Source organism: Xyrauchen texanus, chromosome 27, assembly GCF_025860055.1.
Source record: "Xyrauchen texanus isolate HMW12.3.18 chromosome 27, RBS_HiC_50CHRs, whole genome shotgun sequence".
In the NCBI taxonomy this organism is placed as follows: Eukaryota; Metazoa; Chordata; class Actinopteri; order Cypriniformes; family Catostomidae; genus Xyrauchen; species Xyrauchen texanus.
This window is the reverse complement of record NC_068302.1, coordinates 1,041,412-1,062,776: the sequence shown is the minus strand read 5'-3', so window position 1 is coordinate 1,062,776 and position 21,365 is coordinate 1,041,412. Positions and strand designations below refer to the sequence as shown.

General features: G+C 40.4%; 1 protein-coding gene across 3 annotated transcripts in view; it reads right to left on the bottom strand.

Annotated features, from left to right (window-relative positions):
* Nucleotides 1-21,365, bottom strand: part of LOC127620644 (matrix metalloproteinase-23-like) — a 75,426-nt gene that overhangs the window by 22,229 nt on the left and 31,832 nt on the right. For 2 of the 3 annotated variants that reach the window (XM_052093853.1, XM_052093850.1), the window contains exons 2-6: nt 14,523-14,662; nt 13,733-13,872; nt 9,204-9,371; nt 8,103-8,267; nt 7,589-7,699 (exon numbers count right to left, since the gene is read on the bottom strand). In XM_052093853.1, the coding sequence (XP_051949813.1) occupies nt 7,589-7,699; nt 8,103-8,267; nt 9,204-9,371; nt 13,733-13,872; nt 14,523-14,662 (724 nt within the window). The remainder of the gene's footprint in view (nt 1-7,588; nt 7,700-8,102; nt 8,268-9,203; nt 9,372-13,732; nt 13,873-14,522; nt 14,663-21,365) is intronic. The other variant, XM_052093852.1, reaches the window with a different exon arrangement.

Genomic DNA, 21,365 nt, shown 5'->3' with positions numbered 1-21,365 from the left:
GAAGAGAACAGATGAACAACAGAGACACAAAGCAGATGAATGTTTCAACAGAGGCCACTAAAACACGACACATGAACAACGCAATAGTACAAAAAACAATTACGATTAAAATATGAACAAAACACGTGAAAAACGAACTGAACAGAACTCAATCAACAACTCAAACCTTCTCCTGGTCCGCATTGACTTAAACTCGCCTGTGCATAATCAAACGTATGAAGGGAGACTGATGCTGAGGTGATTGTCATTAGATTTTGCTTCTTTGTCTAGGACAGACGACTTCTCGTGGCAGTTTTAATTTGGTTCTGGAAGCTGAACCCAGCGTCAAGCGGCGCATTGCTCTCCACATGACAAGAGTTGCAGAAAGTGTCACAGAGGGGCGATTTTATCAGTTTGTGTGCGGTGTGCACAATAAACAGTGAAAACATGTATTTGGAAGAGAGAATAAAAGCTTGCAGTTGCTTTGATAGCAGAAATTAATAAAAGGACTCGTTTATGTTTAGAAGCGTTTTCTTGGGGAATTTAAATGAGTTCAATAACCGGGGTCTCTGATATTCATAAACGACATACCTGCCAACCTTGAAGAAATTTTATGAGTACTACAACCCATGACGACGCCCCCCCCCAACCCCCCCAAACATTAAATAAATGTGCAAAACCAGTAGTTATCAATATCAAAATCAGTTTGCTAAAAGCAAACAACAACAAAATTTATAATTTTCCATGCATAGTTTAAACTTTTGTATCCTTTAACTTGTTAAAGGTTGCAGATTTGGCTTTTTTAAGTAGTGCGTCAGTGAAAGTCTCTTTGTAACAAATGCTGCCTTTGGAGGCAATCATGACTTTTCTTGTCACCAGAGAACTAGGCATCTCTGTGCTCAGGCTAGCACGACATTGTGTTTTGTTTTTAGTGACCAAGCTGAAAATCCTTTCACAGTCTGTATTGCTGTGAAAAATCACACACACCCCAAGCATAACTGTGGAGAGATTTGCAAAAAGTTTCTTCCCTCCTGATTCCATCACACCTAATTCTCTCCAAGCTTCATCAGTTTGGTAAGAAAAACATCATTCAAGGTGGAGGACTGAAAGAGCTGAAACTCCTCCTCCACTTCATCCACTGTAACACCATTTCCCAAGATGCAGGGGAACCTGTCTATGAAGTATGTCAGTGAGGAGAATTTAGCTGTTTGCCGTCTGCTTATATCAGCTACGGCAGCATGACGCAGCAATTCATCCCCATAGGGGAATTTAGAGAGCATGTACTCAACAGCTGCAGAGAAATATTTCCTTACATCCCTGAAGAAAGCTCCAAGAGGTAAGTTAGCTTGACTTTTGATAAATGTCTTTGTGTCATGTCCAATTGACAGCTCATCATCAGGCAGATTTGTACAGAGTGGGTTGGCATCCTCTCTTTACTTCTTCCATCATTTCCACAACACAGTCAGGTTTGCAGAAGGCCAAAAGCATTTTTTGCAACTGTAGCTCCAAGATCTGCAGCAATATGGGCACACATGGCTCTTCTATCTGCAGGTTCTGATTTGCAGTTTCAAATAAAGGTATAGCTCTCTTTAAAAAAAGAGCATACAGCTTGGACTGTGGGTCAGTCAAGAAAGCATACACCCTCTGTGGTTTTGTGACCTCTCCTTTTCCTTTTCTGTTTTCTTTTTGGACAGATCCCTCTGTTTTTTGCCCATTTCTTTTTGTTTAAAAACAAATTGGTTTAAGTCAAACCCCTTAGGTGGTTGAGCTGACTGCTGTGTAGTGCTTGGTCCTGCCGGCAGCTGTTTGGTTGTAGGTCCTGTCTGCTGCCGTTTTGGTGTAGGCCCTGCCTGTTGATGTGTGGAGCTTGGTCCGGTCTTGGACTTTCTCTGGTGGACTTTGGTCTTCAAAAAGCTGGAGGACAAAGTCTTTGAGACAGCAAGCTTACCCGAGGTAGGTGTAAGATTTGAGGGCTTAGGGGCAGCTGGGCTCTTCAGAGAAGGATGAGCTGAGGATGTGAAAGGTTTAGCTGCCTTCTTCCCTGCTGCCTCTTCAGCAAAAAACAGAGTCAGAGGTTCCCACTGCTGGAGGAGTCGATTGACACATTTGCCAAGAGCAAGCCATCTGGTCGAGGATAATTTCAAAATCTTCCTCACATCAGTGTCACACAGCATTTGTAGGTCACGCAGCAAAGCTTTCCTCTTGCTACTCTTGTCAAGGTAGTAGTAGATCAAGATGAGCATGTCTTCAATGTCAATACATAGACTTCTTGAAGCCTTTTCCGCAGCTAAATGCATTAGGTGGCATGCACAGCCGACCATGTAAATGTGGGGATTCTGTGACTTAATGAATGCTGCGACACCTTTTCGTATCCCCTGCATGACAGAGGCGTTGTCAGCAGAAAAGCTTACACAATTGCCCCATGGTATTTTCCTTTTGTTTAGTTCCTGGTCAATGAGATTGTATATCCCTTCGCCAGTAGACTCTCTACACTCAACAATTTTCAGGAGTACTACAACTATTTTTCCAACACTGGGATCATATACACGGACAACCAAAGGATAAAGCTTGACATCATCCATGTCTGTGCTAACATCGGTTGCAATGCTGAATGGGGAATGGCACATAAGGTCACTGATGACCTGTTCATCATTTGAGGAAAGTGTGTTCAATATAGCTGTGGTCTTGGTTCGGGCACAGCCGTACTGCTGGGCAATTTGACTATCTGGAAACATCTTCTTAAATAATGGTCCAGCATGGTCAGCTATAGACACTAGCACAATGTGCTCAGCAATAAAGTTTGAGAAAAGTGTTTCTGCCCTGATGGTCCGTAGATCTTGATCTCCAAAAAACTTTGTGGTGATCTTAGGGACTGAGGAAATGGCACTTTCCAGTTTCTTGTGCTTTGTTCCTTCCACATGGCATCTGCAATCTGAAAATGTAGGTGGAGAGGGGGGAGATTATATTCCCGCATGTTGTTACAAATATTATGAATTACATCACACACACACACACACACACACACACACACACACACACACACACACACACACACACACACACACACACACACACACAAAATTCATTCAAAGGATACATGTAATTTACATTAAAATACATTGTTTGGCTCATCACTTGTACCTTCTAGATTACAATAAATTATTATTATTGTGTAGAGGAATGTGTAGAGTGGATGAATGGCTGTACATGTATTGAAACTACACAAATGTTGTCTTATATCCTGTCCAATATTTTGTGCCCATATAGAGGTGGGCTGATAATTACCAAATTGTTGTCTGGATGATATGCAAAATTGGGATATCGAATATTTCATTATTTGTACAATCCGACCCCCCAAACATGAAAAGAGCTGAAAGTTATTAAAGAAAAAACAAATAACTATAACCTTCTAAACAATTATATGTAATTATATTCTGGCCCAGCCCATGGTCCGTAGTCAGTCAAAAACGCACATTCATACATAAATTCGAAATAGTGCGTGCAGAAGCACATGCATAAAACCGTTTTGTAAAATGATATATGAATTTTATTTTTTTTATCATGTCATTTTACAAAAGGACATTTTACAAACCTACGTTTTGCGCATGTGCTCCTGCACGCACTTTTTCAGTCACAACACAGCAATCAGAGGAGGACACGCTGAAAACTGTAATGCTGTTCTCTTCCTTCATAACTCGTACTGAGAAGGTTTGAGTTGCAGAGGAATTTGTGACTTTCACCTGTTCAACCATATCAAAGTTTCATAATTAGTAAGTCCGTGCTTTTTCTCTTTTCTTTCTTATGTGCTGAAGGGCCAATGTGCCTTGGTGAAACGGTGTTTGTACGTGAAGAGCTCTTTTCCAAAACGCCATAAACCTAAAAAGCTGCCTCAAAGAACCAGCAAAAGTAATGATTATGAATATGTAAAATATTGCAATAAGACATTTTAATTGTTTATTAATTTCTGTGTCGGCTGCAAAGATGAAGTTGACGATAGGCTATTGACTCGCGATTTTCGCAGTGAAGCACCGGAGAAATGCACATTTATCAGGCTACATAGTTTTATTTTGTTTTGGATGATTAAATGATTTCACGACACTGATACAGCCAGGAAACACTTGTTTATTAATAAACAAGTAAAATGTCTCCTTTCTATATTTTACATTATTTATAATCATTACTTTTGCCGGTTCTTGCGACATCTTTTATGTGCGTTATTGGCAGTGCCACCCTTACATGTTAGCCTACATGAACGCGTGAACTGAACTGAGCTCGTCACAGCTGGACTGCGTTATGATGTCAAGGTCATTTTTAATGTTCATAATTAGGCTAAAAATAGCCTGTTACCTTTATCTTACGTTAATCAGCACCTGGCCTGTCTAAAACCTTCTAGATTTCTAGCCATTCCACCACTTTTCTAACTACCAACTAATTTCCCCAACTAATGGAAAGGATGGCCGGTTTGATAAGCTAACGTTAGCCTATTGACACTATAAACATTTTTTACTCATAAAGTCATCATCCTTTTATTTTTAAAATAATTATGTTTCTGGGGATAGGGAGTATTTGTGTTGTGAGACTGTGTTCGTTACCTGTTGCCCCTTGGTGACTGATGTCGACGTCCGTCTTGCAGACGGTGCAGAACGCATGATGAGGTAGCCTGGACATCTGCAGGCAAGGCCATCTCTCACGATAGCGGTCTAAAAATCTTTGTGTTTTCCGAACCTTTTTTTGTGGCGGTTCAGCCATGGCATGAAAGCCTATGGTATCTTATACGGCTAGTCTGGTTTGCATGAAGCACTGAATTGAATTGACCGTGAAGCATGTGGATGGGAGGGGTAGGTGGGCGGCGGGTTAACATGCAGCGCTCTGATTGGCCGAAAGCTTTTCACTCCACTTAAACGCTGTGGCTCAGCGGCAGAATCAGCGTCATAGATTGCATAGAAACTGAAATCGGCGAAATGCGAGAAGCAACAAAATGCGTATCTAGAGAGCAGCGAATCGTACAAGCGTACTTATGGGTCAAAATGCGTGCCGAGTACGAAAAATGCGTACATGTTGGCAGGTATGAAACGATAAGGTCATATTTAATTAAAAGACATTATGGGACATTCAATGTCTCTTCACAAATTTGGACAGTTTTTAAATATTTCTTGTTGCTTAGTACTCTCAAAGATATTATTGGTGAAACAGAAACATGTGTGAAAAACAATTTAGTATGGCATCACTTCATAGACGTCATTGTATTCTGCAGCACTGACGCGAGTCATGTGATGACCCTTTACATGTATAAATATCACTTACTGCATAGACTTCAATGTGTTCTGCAGCAATGACGCGAGTCATGTGATGATCCTAAACACATATAAATATCAATCACTTCATACACTTCAATGTATTCTGCAGCAATGACGCGAGTCATGTGATGACCCTTTACACGTATAAATATCACTCACTTCATAGACTTCAATGTATTCTGCAGCGCTGACACGAGTCATGTGATGATCCTAAACACATATAAATATCAATCACTTCATACACTTCAATGTGTTCTGCAGCAATGACGCGAGTCATGTGATGATCCTAAACACATATAAATATCAATCACTTCATACACTTCAATGTATTCTGCAGCAATGACGCGAGTCATGTGATGACCCTTTACACGTATAAATATCACTCACTTCATAGACTTCAATGTATTCTGCAGCAATGACGCGAGTCATGTGATGACCCTTTATACGTATAAATATCACTCACTTCATAGACTTCAATGTATTCTGCAGCGCTGACACGAGTCATGTGATGACCCTTTACATGTATAAATATCACTCACTTCATACACTTCAATGTATTCTGCAGCGCTGACACGAGTCATGTGATGACCCTTTACACGTATAAATATCACTCACTTCATAGACTTCAATGTATTCTGCAGCAATGACGTGAGTCATGTGATGACCCTTTACACGTATAAATATCACTCACTTCATAGACTTCAATGTATTCTGCAGCGCTGACATGAGTCATGTGATGACCCTTTACACGTATAAATATCACTCACTTCATAGACTTCAATGTGTTCTGCAGCGCTGACACGAGTCATGTGATGACCCTTTACACGTATAAATATCACTCACTTCATAGACTTCAATGTGTTCTGCAGCGCTGACGCGAGTCATGTGATGACCCTTTACACGTATAAATATCACTCACTTCATAGACTTCAATGTATTCTGCAGCGCTGACGCGAGTCATATGATGACCCTTTACACGTATAAATATCACTCACTTCATAGACTTCAATGTATTCTGCAGCAATGACGCGAGTCATGTGATGACCCTTTACACGTATAAATATCACTCACTTCATAGACTTCAATGTATTCTGCAGCGCTGACATGAGTCATTTGATGACCCTTTACTCGTATAAATATCACTCACTTCATAGACTTCAATGTATTCTGCAGCGCTGACATGAGTCATTTGATGACCCTTTACTCGTATAAATATCAATCACTATATACACTTCAATGTATTCTGCAGCGCTGGCACGAGTCATGTGATGACCCTTTACACGTATAAATATCACTCACTTCATAGACTTCAGTGTATTCTGCAGCGCTGACGCGAGTCATGTGATGACCCTTTACACGTATAAATATCACTCACTTCATAGACTTCAATGTATTCTGCAGCGCTGGCACGAGTCATGTGATGACCCTTTACACGTATAAATATCACTCACTTCATAGACTTCAATGTATTCTGCAGCGCTGACACGAGTCATGTGATGACCCTTTACACGTACAAATATCACTTACTTCATAGACTTCATGACATTACATGACAGCACATTAATTATTGCTCTTCACAATCACAAATGTGACCCATTATCGTTTCAAAATGGTGAATTTCTCCGTAAGGTGAGGAGTTTGGATGCCTCAAATTATTATTTTTTTTCTCATGCATTTATGTATTTTGTGGAATTTGACAATCTTTCACGGCACACTAGTGTTCTGCGCTACAGTGGTTGGGAAACACTGCATTAGACTCATTTGCACTTACACGAGAAGTGCAAAATAATATTTTATTATTATTTCTTTAAAAAACATTATTGAAAATATGATAAATATTGTTGTTCATCAAATCAAAGTCATGAGGTGTAACCAACATGTAGGTAGCAATTCTGATTTCATGTGACAAAAATTTTTAAAAAAGGAGCCCTTTAGACCCTCATGAGTGTGAGTGAATTTTAATCATTATTTTGTCTCATTAAATATACAAATGTTGACATTTTTATGAAAAAGCATTTTGTTCAGGACATGATAATATGTAGAAAATACATTTAAAGCATATTATATTAAAGTAATTGTTCATCAGTACACACTCATTTATTCAAGGTGCAACAAAAGTATTTTAATACATTTTACTTGATGGTTACACCACATGACAATTCAGAAAATGCTATAAATGTTTCTCGAAAATCAGGATGGACTCAAAGATTACATTCCTATGAGCTTGACATGTTTTTTTTATTTTGAGCACCTTAGACAACATTATTTGTCAAACAGATTTCAGTTGGTAAACTCGTGGTTTAATCTCTTACCATAACAGTAGTCACAGCTGGATGGACAGTGTTTCTGCATGAGTATCCTCTTACTGTCACAGTAACCCTTCCTCGCCCATGCTGGACAGATAAATAAACGATCCAAACAGCCTGACGTGATGAGGAGAAGAAAACACAGTATAAGATGGAAGCAAATGTTGTGGATGGTGAAGTGAGATGTAATTCATGATGATGAAAGCAGGTAAATGAGCTCTGAGGTTGCTAGGGTTTTCTGGATGGTTGCTAAGTGGTTGATTGCTGGCTCAAGTCAAAAGAGTCAATCCCCCAAATCTGTATTATGTTCTGTCTCAAGATATGAATATGCAAATCTATGGGATGTTTTGACCCCTTTTATCGTCTGCCAGGTGAGAATTGTGAAGTAACAGCACATCTCTCCTCAACAAGACACGTGATTTTGAGGCAACAGTCGTGTCTGTAGCTCAAACAGAGCCTTAGCAAACACCACTGACTATTATTCTGTGATTATAGGTTAATCAGTTTATTAGTGACATACCATAGAGTCGATGTAATCCCCAGACCTCATCCTGAGTGATGATTTTACGACCCGTCAGTGTTGCGTTGAGGTGCATTAAAGCTTTGGGATTCTGGGAATGCATCAAACCCAGTACATGACCGATCTCATGAGCTGCGACGTGAACTAGATCAGTCAGCCAAACTCCTGAGCAATCACACACATACAGGTCAAACCAGCTCCCATACAACAAATAAAACCAATGAACATTAAAGGACATCTGTGATGCGGAGCGGATGGTTAAGTCTTCATTTCATATCTGAACAGGCTGCTTTAGTTTAGATTGCAAACTGAGTGCTTGTGTGCTAGGGATTTTTATTAGTGCTGTCAATATGTATACTGTATAGTATATGTGCGATTAATTTGAATAATAAATTGGCACATCATGTCATTTTAATCGATTGACAGCCCTAATATACAGTGACGGTTGATGTGAACATTAACTGAAGCTCCTGACCCGTATCTGCATGATTTTATGCACTGCTGCCACATGATTGGCTGATTAGATAATCACATGGATTATTGTTGGTGTCAGATAGGCTGGTTTCAGTATTTCTGTAACTGTTGATCTCCTGGGATGTTCACACACAACAGTCTATAGTCTTGAGCCCTGCACAGCCTTAAAGGGACTTTGTCTTCTTTTTTTATGTGAAATATTTACTGTATTGCTGCTGTTTATCACTATATTTCCATTCAGTTATATAAAATAGGGTGTATATTAAGTATAAATATGTTCAATTTAATGTTTTACCCTTATGAAAATGAATCATGGTTTTACTGTAGTAATATTGTAGTAAACATGACTGTAGTAAAACCATGGTAAATTTTTGTAACAATGTCAACCTAATTAAATATGTAACTATCAGAAATCATTGCACAATTAAATAATATCATGATTGTTATATATCTAAAAATATTTTCATCTTTAAATAGCTGCTTTTAGTTGTAGAGTAGCTTACAATTGTAATTTTGTATTATTTTAAGTTATGACTATATGTAGAATATAACTTTCCCAACACTGTTCTTTCTACAAGTTGTCTAAAATGACCGTAAGGACCAAGGCAGGACTAAACCAGCCCTTGCCTTTATTCCAGCTGAAGCGCATGTTTCCTAAAATCCAGAACTCATCATCGTCAAAGTGGATCTCTCCGGTGGGGGGGAAGAAAGCGTGCGCCAGTTCACCGGTGATGCCGTCGAAACAGTGATGCAGATACGACTGCAGACAGTCGGTGTGGTTTACAGAGTAGAAACCTGCCAAAAGTGTCAACAGTATCAACACGACGCATGCTCGTAAAGCACACAACATAACTTTAGTCATGAAAGAACTACATTAGGACAGGTGTTGTTTTGTTTACCCAAGAACTTAAGCGTTCATTTGCACGTAGTTTGTGGCATATAGCACACATTTAGCTGATACTACACATTCACACTATAATCCAGCTGGCGAGTGTTTTAACAGAAGTACTCATAAGTCCAAATATATTCATTAAAATTGTCATGTTCTCTGTTATCTTTTGTTTTTGTGCTGTTATTTTGAAGTTTAGTTTAGTTCCTGTTTGGTAATTGTAGTCCTTTTGTAGTTTCATTTTATGATTGGTTTTCCCCTGATTATTTCCCCAGGTGTTCCTTATTCCCTTGTTTGTTCCTTTTTGTATATAAGCCCTTTTAGTTTCTTTGTTTCCTTGTTAGTTCTTGCATGTTTTTGATGCTCTGTGCCAGGTCTCCCCTGTTTGCTTGTTTCTGAGTTTTTCTTTATGTTTTTGAATAAACTGCTGCGTCTAGATCCTCATTCTCCGCCTGCTTCGTCACAGAAGAACTAACCAACCATTATGGATCTAGCAGCTGTCAGAATTCTCCTCCTCAGGCAAGAGGACCGTCCAGTTGAGGTTCACGTTCATGAGTTTTTAGATCTGGCAAATTTAGTGGACTACCCAGAATTTTCTTTGGTGGTTTTCTTCAGAGCAGGTCTCTGTAGTTTACTTAAGGAGCTGTTGCCTCCGGCGGAACCTCACTGGACGCTCCTTGAGTTTGTGGAGGAGACTCTACGAGTGAGCGGCTCGCCGTTCACTGTGGGTGCAGAGGAGGAGGGTTTATCATCTCCACCCACTGAGGTCACCCCCCAGACTTCCATGGCTCGTCCCCCTATGCCTGCCACGGCCAACGAGCCAACGCCCACGCCTGCCACGGTCAGCGAGCCAGAGCCCACGGCCACCGAGCCAGCATTGCCAGCTCCATTCGCTCGTCGGAGGAGGAGAAGAGGAAAAACTTCTGCTCCCCAGTCTCCGCCTGCCACGGTCAGCGAGCCAGAGCCTACGCCTGCCACGGTCAGCGAGCCAGAGCCTACGCCTACCACGGTCAGCGAGCCCGCGCCTGTAGCCTCGACCGTCCCAGAGCCAGCAGCCATGACCGTCCCAGAGCCAGCGCCTGTAGCCTCGACCGTCCCAGAGCCAGCAGCCATGACCGTCCAAGAGCCAGCGCCTCCCGAGCCTTCCAGGGCTCCGCCTCCCAAGTCTCTCGAGTTTTCCAGGGCTCCTCCTCCCGAGCCTTCCAGGGCTCCGCCTCTCAAGTCTCCCGAGCCTCCCAGGGCTCCGCCTCCCAGGGCTCCGCCTCTCGAGCCTCCCGAACCTCCCAGGGCTCCGCCTCTCGAGCCTCCCAGGGCTCCGCCTCCCACGGCTCCGCCTCCCTCGGCTCTGCCTCCAGAGCCTTCCACGGCTCCATCTCCCAGGCCTCCTGACCCTGTTCCCGTCCTGTGGCCTCCTCCCAGGCCTCCTGACCCGGTCCCTGTCCTGTGGCCTCCTGCCAGGCCTCCTGACCCGGTCCCGGTCCTGTGGCCTCCTCCCAGGCCTCCTGACCCTGTTCCAGTCCTGTGGCCTTCTCCCAGGCCTCCTGACCCGGTCCCTGTCCTGTCGCCTCCTCCCAGGCCCCCTGACCCTGTTCCCGACCTGTGGCCTCCTCCCAGGCCTCCTGACCCTGTTCCCGTCCTGTGGCTCCTCCCAGGCCCCCTGACCCAGTCCCTGTCTTGTGGCCTCCTCCCAGGCCTCCTGACCCTGTTCCCGTCCTGTGGCCTCCTCCCAGGCCCCTGACCCGGTCCCTGTCCTGTGGCCTCCTCCCAGGCCCCCTGACCCGGTCCCTGTCCTGTGGCCTCCTCCCAGGCCTCCTGACCCAGTCCCTGTCCTGTGGCTTCCTCCCAGGCCTCCTGACCCTGTTCCCGACCTGTGGCCTCCTCCCAGGCCTCCTGACCCTGTTCCCGACCTGTGGCCTCCTCCCAGGCCTCCTGACCCGGTCCCTGTCCTGTGGCCTCCTCCCAGGCCTCCTGACCCGGTCCCTGTCCTGTGGCCTCCTCCCAGTCCCCGTCCTGTGGCCGCCTCCCAGGCCCTTGTGCCCCCTTGGACTGCCTGTCTGCCCCTTGTGCCCCCTTGGACTGCCTGTTTTTTCCTTGTGCCCCCTTGGACTGCCTATCTGCCCCTTGTGCCCCCTTGGACTGCCTGTTTTCCCCTTGTGTCCCCTTGGACTGCCTGTTTGCCCCTTGTGCCCCCTTGGACAATTTGTTTTTGTTTTTTCTTTTTTGTGCCTTTTGGAGCATCTGGAATCCGCTCCTTAAAGCGGGGGCTCTGTCATGTTCTCTGTTATCTTTTGTTTTTGTGCTGTTATTTTGAAGTTTAGTTAAGTTCCTGTTTGGTTTTTGTAGTCCTTTTGTAGTTTCATTTTATGATTGGTTTTCCCCTGATTAGTTCTCCTTCCCTGATTATTTCCCCAGGTGTTCCTTATTCCCTTGTTTGTTCCTTTTTGTATATAAGCCCTTTTAGTTTCTTTGTTTCCTTGTTAGTTCTTGCATGTTTTTGATGCTCTGTGCCAGGTCTCCCCTGTTTGCTTGTTTCTGAGTTTTTCTTTATGTTTTTGAATAAACTGCTGCGTCTAGATCCTCATTCTCCACCTGCTTCGTCACAGAAATGAGCAAACTTAATAACTCTTTAATGCATTTAAAAACTCTGTGTTGATTTCTGATGTGAAGTGTGCTTTAAAATGGTTTCAATTAAAACATACTGTTGACAATAAAATACTACAACACTGATTATTTATTGAATTTTTGTTTAAGGAAAGAGAAATCTAGTAAGAATTGATGTAAATAATCCAGTCATATTATGTTCCCTGCTGAACACCTGAACAATGAGTGAGGCAATTAACCCGTTAGTAAAGTTCAAACTAGGGCTGGGACAACGCATGCGCGTTGATTCGTCGGACCCAAAACAAAGATGCCGGCGCCGGCGAGTAGTAGCAACACGAGTGGCTCCTCAGACTATCAGAAGTGCAAGGCGGCATGCATTCGTTCCTCTAAAGTATGGGAATTCTTTAAATTAAAAGGAAACAATTCTGTGATATGTCGTCTTTGCAAAATGGAGATGGCCTTCCATTCTAGCACCACGGCAATGCACCAGCATCTGAATAGGCCACCCGGGAGCAGCTGCAGATGACAGAGCACCGTAAGTTTTTTTTCAACTCCCCACTTTGCACTTGATGTTGGAGTAGGCTATAATACGTTGTATATAGCTATTAGCTATTAATAATGCGCTTATAGCTATGAATGTCGTGAAAAATACATAGAGGACACTGACAACGCACTAACAGACAGGACCAAGCAGGTAACATTTAATAAAGTCTCAACTTTCAAATTTGGTCATTCAAAGAAAATTAAACCATAAATAGGCCTACTATTTTGTGGCTCTTTAATGTGTCGTGACAGATTGCCTCAGTTAAAGCTGCTCGTGAACCGATCATCTTTTCCTTGGTTAATTTATAGCATCAAATAGGCTAAACATGAATGTAGCCTACATCAGAAGGACTGTTGTTTTAACCGCGGAAAGACGTCAGTACGGTAGCCTACAATCCATTATTCAAATTCAAATCCACCGACGTTAATCTTCTCTCTCCTGACTACTTTGTCGGACAAAAATGGCGTATTATGATTGATTGATCAGATCGCCAGTCAATCAAACTCCCGGCAAATGTTTTTTTTAATTTTTTTTATACACCCCCACCCCCGGTGAAACCGGTATTACCGGTGTTGTCACAAGTCGATTAATCGAATCGAAATCGAATCGGACTGAAAAAAAATTAATCGTTAGATTAATCGACGCATCGGAAAAATAATCGCTAGATTAATCGTTTAAAAAATAATCGTTTATCCCAGCCCTAGTTCAAACACATCCTACATATGTGACATTAATCCGAATATTCACAGCATAAATGCCATATTACAACTGACAATGAACAGCTGAACATGAAGTTTCACCACCGTCAGAATGTGTAACTTACATTCAGAAAACAGTTTTCTCTAAACATGAGGAATTCACAACAGTCACTTGAAAATTCTATTCATTATATGGGATTATTTCAGGACAGTTTGCTCACGTAGTTTAATCTAAAATATTAATCTTCAATATGTTCAATACATCTCAATATTTGTTAGTAATTTTCATATATTTGAATATTTGATTAAAGTTTAGTCTGCACATTATCGTCACATAAAATGTTCTTTTTCTCGACTAAAATAAATGAATATGACGTGATGAAATATTGACTATTGAAAATGAACACCGCTCTATGTGACGTACCGATTTTGATGTCAGCCTCCTGGTCAGAAGGAACCTCACGGAAACTGAAGGGCGATACATCACTCCACATGGAGAAGGCTTTAGACATGCCTCTCCTCGTGTCACTGGCGTTCAACAGATTCCTTGGATATGACAGCAGTCTGCACAAACACAACAGTAAATAAACACTACTCGTATACAGTACCAATTAAACGTGGACAAGTTAAAGTTGAAGTGTGTACTTTCTACTATCCCAGCTTAATATGCAGAGCATCTAGAAGTAGTTTGTTGATTGATTTCCTCAAATTGTAAACACTGTGTCTCTGTGGCACTATAAAAATCCCACTGTTCGTTTTGAATCGTCCAGCCTAAAACAACAACATTGACTCAACCAATGATGTAAGTTGGGGGCGGGACTATCACTTTCTGAACTGTTCAATCAATGGCAGATGGGGGGAGTGTTCGTGAAATCTCTTTGAGAACAATATTTATTTTTGCATTTCCATTCTACACACTTCAGCTTTAACACAATTATACATGTATTTCTTGAGCTGAGCACCTGCAACAAAGACCCAAGACAAATAAATGACATAAGCACACTGCACCAGAGAAACTAATTCTGTAACTGTGTTCCTTTTCATATTCACCATGTAACCTATTTCGTAATGCTTCCTGGCAAGGGTGAACATGAGAAAAATGTAAATATGGTTTGAAAATGTCAACAAAGCAGATGTGCAGTCCCTAAAAGGTTTCAAACAGAGGGTTGTGACTTGCACAAATTACTGCAAAAATGCACAAACACAGAACTTACTTGTAGGTGAGCTTGAATTGGTCCCATTGAAGTTTCTCTGGAGTGAGTGTGTAGCGTTTGTTTCTGGAAAGGTGAAGCACGTGGGAGCGGGCATCTTTACGAATTCCAACGATTAAAACTCCAGACATGAGAGTTTCTTCCTTGGACAAAAAGAATCTCTGATTAGTTGAGTGATTAATCTGTGATGAGGAGTTTCCACAAAGGCCCGTGCCACGTTTGCAGCACATGGTGTGATATCTTCACTTGTGAGGTGCTTTAAAAGGTCATTTTCTTTAAGAAATTGTTTGTTAAGCCAGAAACACATCTTGTGCTGATTAGTCAAGAGTGATGTAATCACAGAGACAATTTCAGGACTACTTCAAATATTTTACTGTGGACTTATATAATAGTTTCAGAGTGGAAAGTTGATTTGATGTTGGTCTACAGACTTTATCTTTAACCCAGTCATCTCTACAGCAGTATGTGTCTCTCCACTGGTGGGTTGCAGGTCTGTTCTGATGGGGGAAAGCAATGCTAAATGCAACTAACCATAATCATGCATCATTAGTATCAGGGGTGTCATGCTTCATTCTTTTGAGCAGCAGATTTCAGTGGTGGATATGGGCAGTGCTGCAGTTGTAATAATCCTTTAGGCATTATATAATGTAATAATAAAGTTTATGTTAATCAAATATATTATAAATTAATATCTATGGTTTATAGTGAACAGAAATGCATATGTATGTATCAGCTAAACAAATGTTAACTTGATTTAATATACCTGTATGATTTTTATAATTCAGAGCAGACAAAATGTAAATTCACCATAAACAATGTTTTCTTTCTTTTTTCTTTCCAAATAGACCGACATATATGCAAACACATGTAAATAAGCAATCAAATACTGTATGTATACATAGGGCAAACATTAACACGTTTTTAACATAAGTGTTAATTAACATATATGTAAATTAAAAAGAAATGTACATATATTTTTATTAACACATTAATACCCACATACATCCGTACAAACACATGTACAAGACATGTAACAGGTTGATGAATACACATTCTCACACAATTAACACTGCCTGATATATGTGGCATATGAAAATAAAAACTACCATCAGACATGCTTAAATTATTATCAACATGATTTTGAACACAACATCACTGTGCAGCAGGGTGCAACTACGGTAACGCCTCCCAAACCAGTCAGAAATCTAGGGGTAACCATTGACAACAACTCAGTTTCACAGACCACATCTCAAAGTCTTTTCACTCTACAATATCAGGAAGATAAGACCCTTCCTCTCTGAACATGCCACACAACTTCTTCTTCAGCCACTTGTCATAACTAGACTGGACTACTGTAACTCTCTCATTGCAGGCCTTCCTGCATGTGCATGACGTCTGGTCTTTAATGAACCAAAGAGAGTGCATGTAACACCACTCCTTGTCTCTCTTCACTGGCTGCCGGTTGATGCAGGTATCAAATTCAAATCTGGGTCTGCTCCAGTGTACCTAAAATTATTTCTGCAGAGCTACGTACCCACCAGAAGCCTGCGGTCAGATAATGAGTGACGCCTTGATGTACCAACACAAAGAGGCACCAAAACCCTTTCCTGGACTTTCGGTTTCACTGTAACTCGTTGGTGGAATGACCTTCCCAACTCCATCCGTGAAGCAGACTCTGTCTTAAAAAAATGGCTAAAAACACATCTTTTCCATGAGCATCTAATCATGCACTCATAAAAATAATAATAAACAAATAAATAAAACTATATATATTCATGTTGCACTTTTATCTGTCTTGGATACTACTATTCTGATGCTAGTGAAACTTTGTAATGCAGCACTTTGTACTTCGTACTGCTGTCTCCATAAGATTAATCGCTTATGTTGTATTATTCCTCTTTTGTAAGTCGCTTTGGATAAAAGCATCTGCCAAATGAATAAATGTAAATGTAATTATTAGTCTATATTATAGTACATAACAGTTATATGTATATTATAGTTATATTTCAACTGTAACAGAAGATACAGGCAAAACAGCAATGACAAAGTATTATGTTATTTTTATTCCCATATCCTTTCACAAACAGTAGCTGATGCACTGTTGTGAGGAAGACGGGTCCCTCAGACGTTTTAGATCCTGTTAGATCTTACATAGTGGTATATTTACATTTATGCATTTGGCAGACGCTTTTATCCAAAGCGACTTACAGTGCACTTATTACAGGGACAATCCTCCCGGAGCAACCTGGAGTTAATTGCCTTACTCAAGGACACAATGGTGGTGGCCGTGGGGATGAAACCAGCAACCTTCTGATTACCAGTTCACTGCTTTAGCCCTCTTTGCCACCACCACTACATTGGCTTCATTTATATCATTAAGTTTTCTGTATACTCCAAAAGTTTTATATCACTGTTAGATCATATTTGACCTCATATCTGTCAAAGCGATTGCATTTTTGAAATTTAAAACAGCCATTTATCAAAGTCCTGCCTTGATCAAAGTTAGAGCGATTCTTTTATGAAAAGTTCAAATCCACCAACAGCAGGTGTGGGGCAAGTGAGCAGATGTGATAACCTTTACAGTTACCTGTGAAATATCAGAATCTATGTCAAATCTTTCCAAATGTTGTCCAAAACTAACAAATCCTGATGGAAATTTCAAGAAGAACAATTCTCCATTAATCTTTGTGTTTACAAGCACCAGGAAGAAAATCTGACCTGAATTTATGTTTTTATCCCAAGCAAAACTTTAATTAAACTTGTCAGCCATTCATTACCATATATTTTCATTGCATGGAATAGAGAAGCTTTGACATTTTGATACAAATTTGAAAAAGAGTTTAAAGTGACATAGAAGTGGGGTGATGACAGAAGTTACATTTTTAAGTAAAAGCAAAAATTAAAAAGTACACCTTGATTGGACTGACCCTAAGTTTGTCAAGTAATACAGAATATTATAATACTCATGTTATTGTTTGACTAGTAGGTGGCCCAGCACTAAAGTAACTTCAGGGAATGATGTGAAGGACGCTTCAATGCACCATATTGTTGGTAAAATAGTGACATTTGAACGGTAGATATTATTATAATGGCCTCTTTTAATTTTTCTGAGCAGTAGCTTGCTATGGTATACTGGTGTACAACAGATCATTCTGTGTCTAATTTAAATGGGTACCCATCTCACGCTGTGTTAAACACTGGACAGCGTGAGCACAGAACGGGTTCGTTAGCACTGCGTGGGTGAGAGAGAGACCGGTCCCGCCCTGATCTTATGCTGCGGCCGGCAGATGCACTGCACGGTTTAATCGGGTAGAGCCATTTCAACACACTTTTGGAGCATTTGACTTTTGGTAATTCACGTGTGAAATGGAACATGGCAGTGATAAACAAATAAGAGTGGGGCAAGCATCTGACCCTTGATTGTTTCATGGTGCGACTGTGGCATACAACTCGGGGGCGGATCTAGAATTGTTTTAATGGGGTTGCATGCAGACTATGACAGGGGGCAACACCAAAGCAAACTTCATTGCATCAAGTACTAGTTCATTCATTGGAGTCACTATCAAATTACAAATGCCCATGAATTTGTGATACAACTGCATTTCCACAGGAACCAAATAGTAAACATTTTTTATTTTATTTTAGTTCTGCAAAATTCATGAATATGAATTATTTTATGCACAGTAAAAGATGCTTTTAAATTAGCTGATTTGATCAACAGAATGACTGATTCAAGCACCCAAATAAATATTTCACATAATATGGTGATTTCATCTCTATAGTCTTGGGATTTTGTTAGTCAGAAGATTATTTCATAGATCAGCACTTTGATTAAGAACATGACTGACTGATCTAGTGGTAACTTTTTGCCTCTAGTTTTTAGATGTTCAGTGTTCTAATTTGCCCAAATATAACTTATTTTAATGAACCAAGATTGCATCTGTATGTCAGTGGATGGGTGATACACAAAAATAAAATGCAATAAAAGATGCGGGGAGACGAGAGTAGCAGAAACACAGACACATTTATTGACAGTTCTGTATATGAAAAAAAGTTCAGACAGTGACAACTGCACCAGGAGCAGTAACACAGAAAAAAGTCAATGTGCACCTGAGCACACGTGAACGAGATGACACAGCTCATGAACACCCGTCTGCCATCACACAACCCAGCCATGAAACACACTGTTTATAAGAGGAAATGCTCCATCAACAATCAGCACCTGGTTACTCCAAACCTGAGAGCGATTAAGAGAGAGAGAGAAAGAGAGAAAGAGAAAAAGACAACACACACACACACACTACATACACACAAACAATATGGCCAAGAAGGCCATAAAAAGGGCATGGAAAAGAAGGGCGGAAAAACTGCTAACACGAATGACACTGATAACAGCTGCAAGGAACACATCATAACATTCTAAATAACACATTCCAGCACTGGATTGCCAGTCAAAACACACACAGATGAAAGAGAAACTCCTATTCCACAACTTGAACTCAAGTTTCAACAGCTTTATACACATACCTGACGAAAGCTATTTCAGTGATGTATCTAATAATCATTCAGTGAATACTAGGAAACAACTGAGAAATGAATCTTTCACCGCTTGTGGTCACTGTTAAACTGTTAAAATTTTACTATGTAAAACTAAAAAAAAACTCAACAGGCGAAAGCCCAAACACTGTACACACGCTGCAATAACAAGTGATTGGTCCAATGCTGTTATTGGCTGCAGCTGTAATCAATCAAATGATTGGCTACTGCTGTAATTTGAGTCAGGTATGGGTCTATGTAGTCATTATGTCTTAAGATAATCTAGAGCCAACTTTGGTCAGGATTAGAGAAGTAGCACAAAAAAAAAATCTAGTGGGCAGAGATTCAATTCAATAACTCAACTCGCCATGAGGCCAGATATCTTAAGGGAGAAAATGCACATTTCAAAACCAAAAGTTTAAAAGTGGAACAAAAGTAAAATTTGTGCAGTTGGTGGCATTAGAGTATTTGAGGATGACTCAGGCCCTTCCCAAGCAGTGTGCCAAAATGTACAACTTTATACCACATGATTCAACGCAGTACTAAATAACTTCTTAAAATAACAGTAACTTTAAATGAATCCTACTGAGACTAACAAGGAGCGACAATCTGCAAATACCTTTCACTTACTAAACACTACTAAACATAACTATATGTACTCCTGTTGAAATCAGCAACTTAAACCAGCCTAAGATGTTGGTTTGGCTAGTCTTCCTACTTTGTCAAGACCCCTCAAAACCCAGCAAACTAGTAAATATATTAAGTTTCTTGCACAATAGACAACTATTGAGAAAGAATTTGACCCCTTTCTCAGACAGCGAACACATATTCAAGATCAGGGTGTCTGAAGGTTCAAAGGAATGAAATGTAAGACTTTTTAAGACTATTTAAGAAACATCTTAAAACCATTTTTGCAATAAAATGAAAACATAAATTAATTTGCTGGTAAATACAAAACCACTGAGGCTACTTGAATGTCTCTGGACATGTTTTGTTTTATATATATTTTAGTGTGCATTTGTGTTAAGAAGTTAATAAAACATTAAAACTCTAAATTAAATCGTTATGAATGCATGTAGCCTAAAGTATGTAGCCTATATTGTGACCCTTCTCTTTAGTCACATGCTTTCTAGCAAGACATGACACAATAAACCAGTGCTTAACATCACCGCTTAAGTCAAACACGGAGTGGTGACAAAAACCATGCACTAAAAAGCCAATTTTTATTGGATTACGTTGTTGAAAATGATTGCGAGGGCTCTAATTCAATGCTGTGGCTTCAAGATCATCAACAGAGCTGACTGGACTAAGATCATTTCAACTCACAACTTTGCAGCATAGATTTATAGCGAACATGATTACATGTTTGTTTGTCTGCTGTGAATCAGGTCTAGCATGTGCTGAATAACATTTATATTTGTTTTCTTGGCAGATACCTTTAACAAATACTTTAATATGTAGTTAAAGGGTAGTTCATTTAAAAATGAAATTTCTGTCATCACTGCTCACCCTTAAGTCTGAATGAATATTTCTCTGCCATGGAACAAAAAAGATGTTAGGCAAAAGGTTTAGTCTCAATTCACTGTAACTGCATGTTGTTTTTCATTCAACTCCCTAATATCTCCTTTTGATATCCACTGAAATAAGAAAGTCATACAGGTTTGCAACAGCATGAAGGTACGTGATGACAATTTCATTTTTGAGTAAAATATCTCAAACAAAAACTCATCAGTTACCTTAAAAATGGCTGTTTAATATTGACAAGATATTTTGAAAATGTTAACAGATTAATTTATGAAGGAGAACAAGAGATGCTGTGCTGCTGCTTTCCCCCTGATTGGCATGAATAACTGCTCTGTCTTGTCTGTCCGTGAGCTGTCAGTGTCCTCTTTGCTCCGTGATGTTATCACTGCATGAGAAAAGGGGTGGCGTGAGAGCCTGAGAACAGTGTCAACAGTGCCTGAGAGCATTGGCAGCCTTAGATCTAGAGAGATGGAGATGAGAGATATAACAGGTGTAACTGCAGCTGAGTAGTTCTGTTAGCTTTACAATTATTGTCAAATGTAGTGTAAAATAAGGAAGTGCAACAATTTGAAAGGTGTCAAAGACCGCTCCAACCTTGTGTGCTGTCAAATTGTAATGTTGACCATTTTGACGATTATAAGCAGGTGCGACAGTGTTAGAGATGCAAAATAACGCCATTTGCATTTCAGATTAGCAGGTTTATGAAGTTTCATACATGTGTATTCATGGCAAAGACAACAGTGTTCAAATGAAACAATGTTTACAATAGTTTGACAAATACAAAAA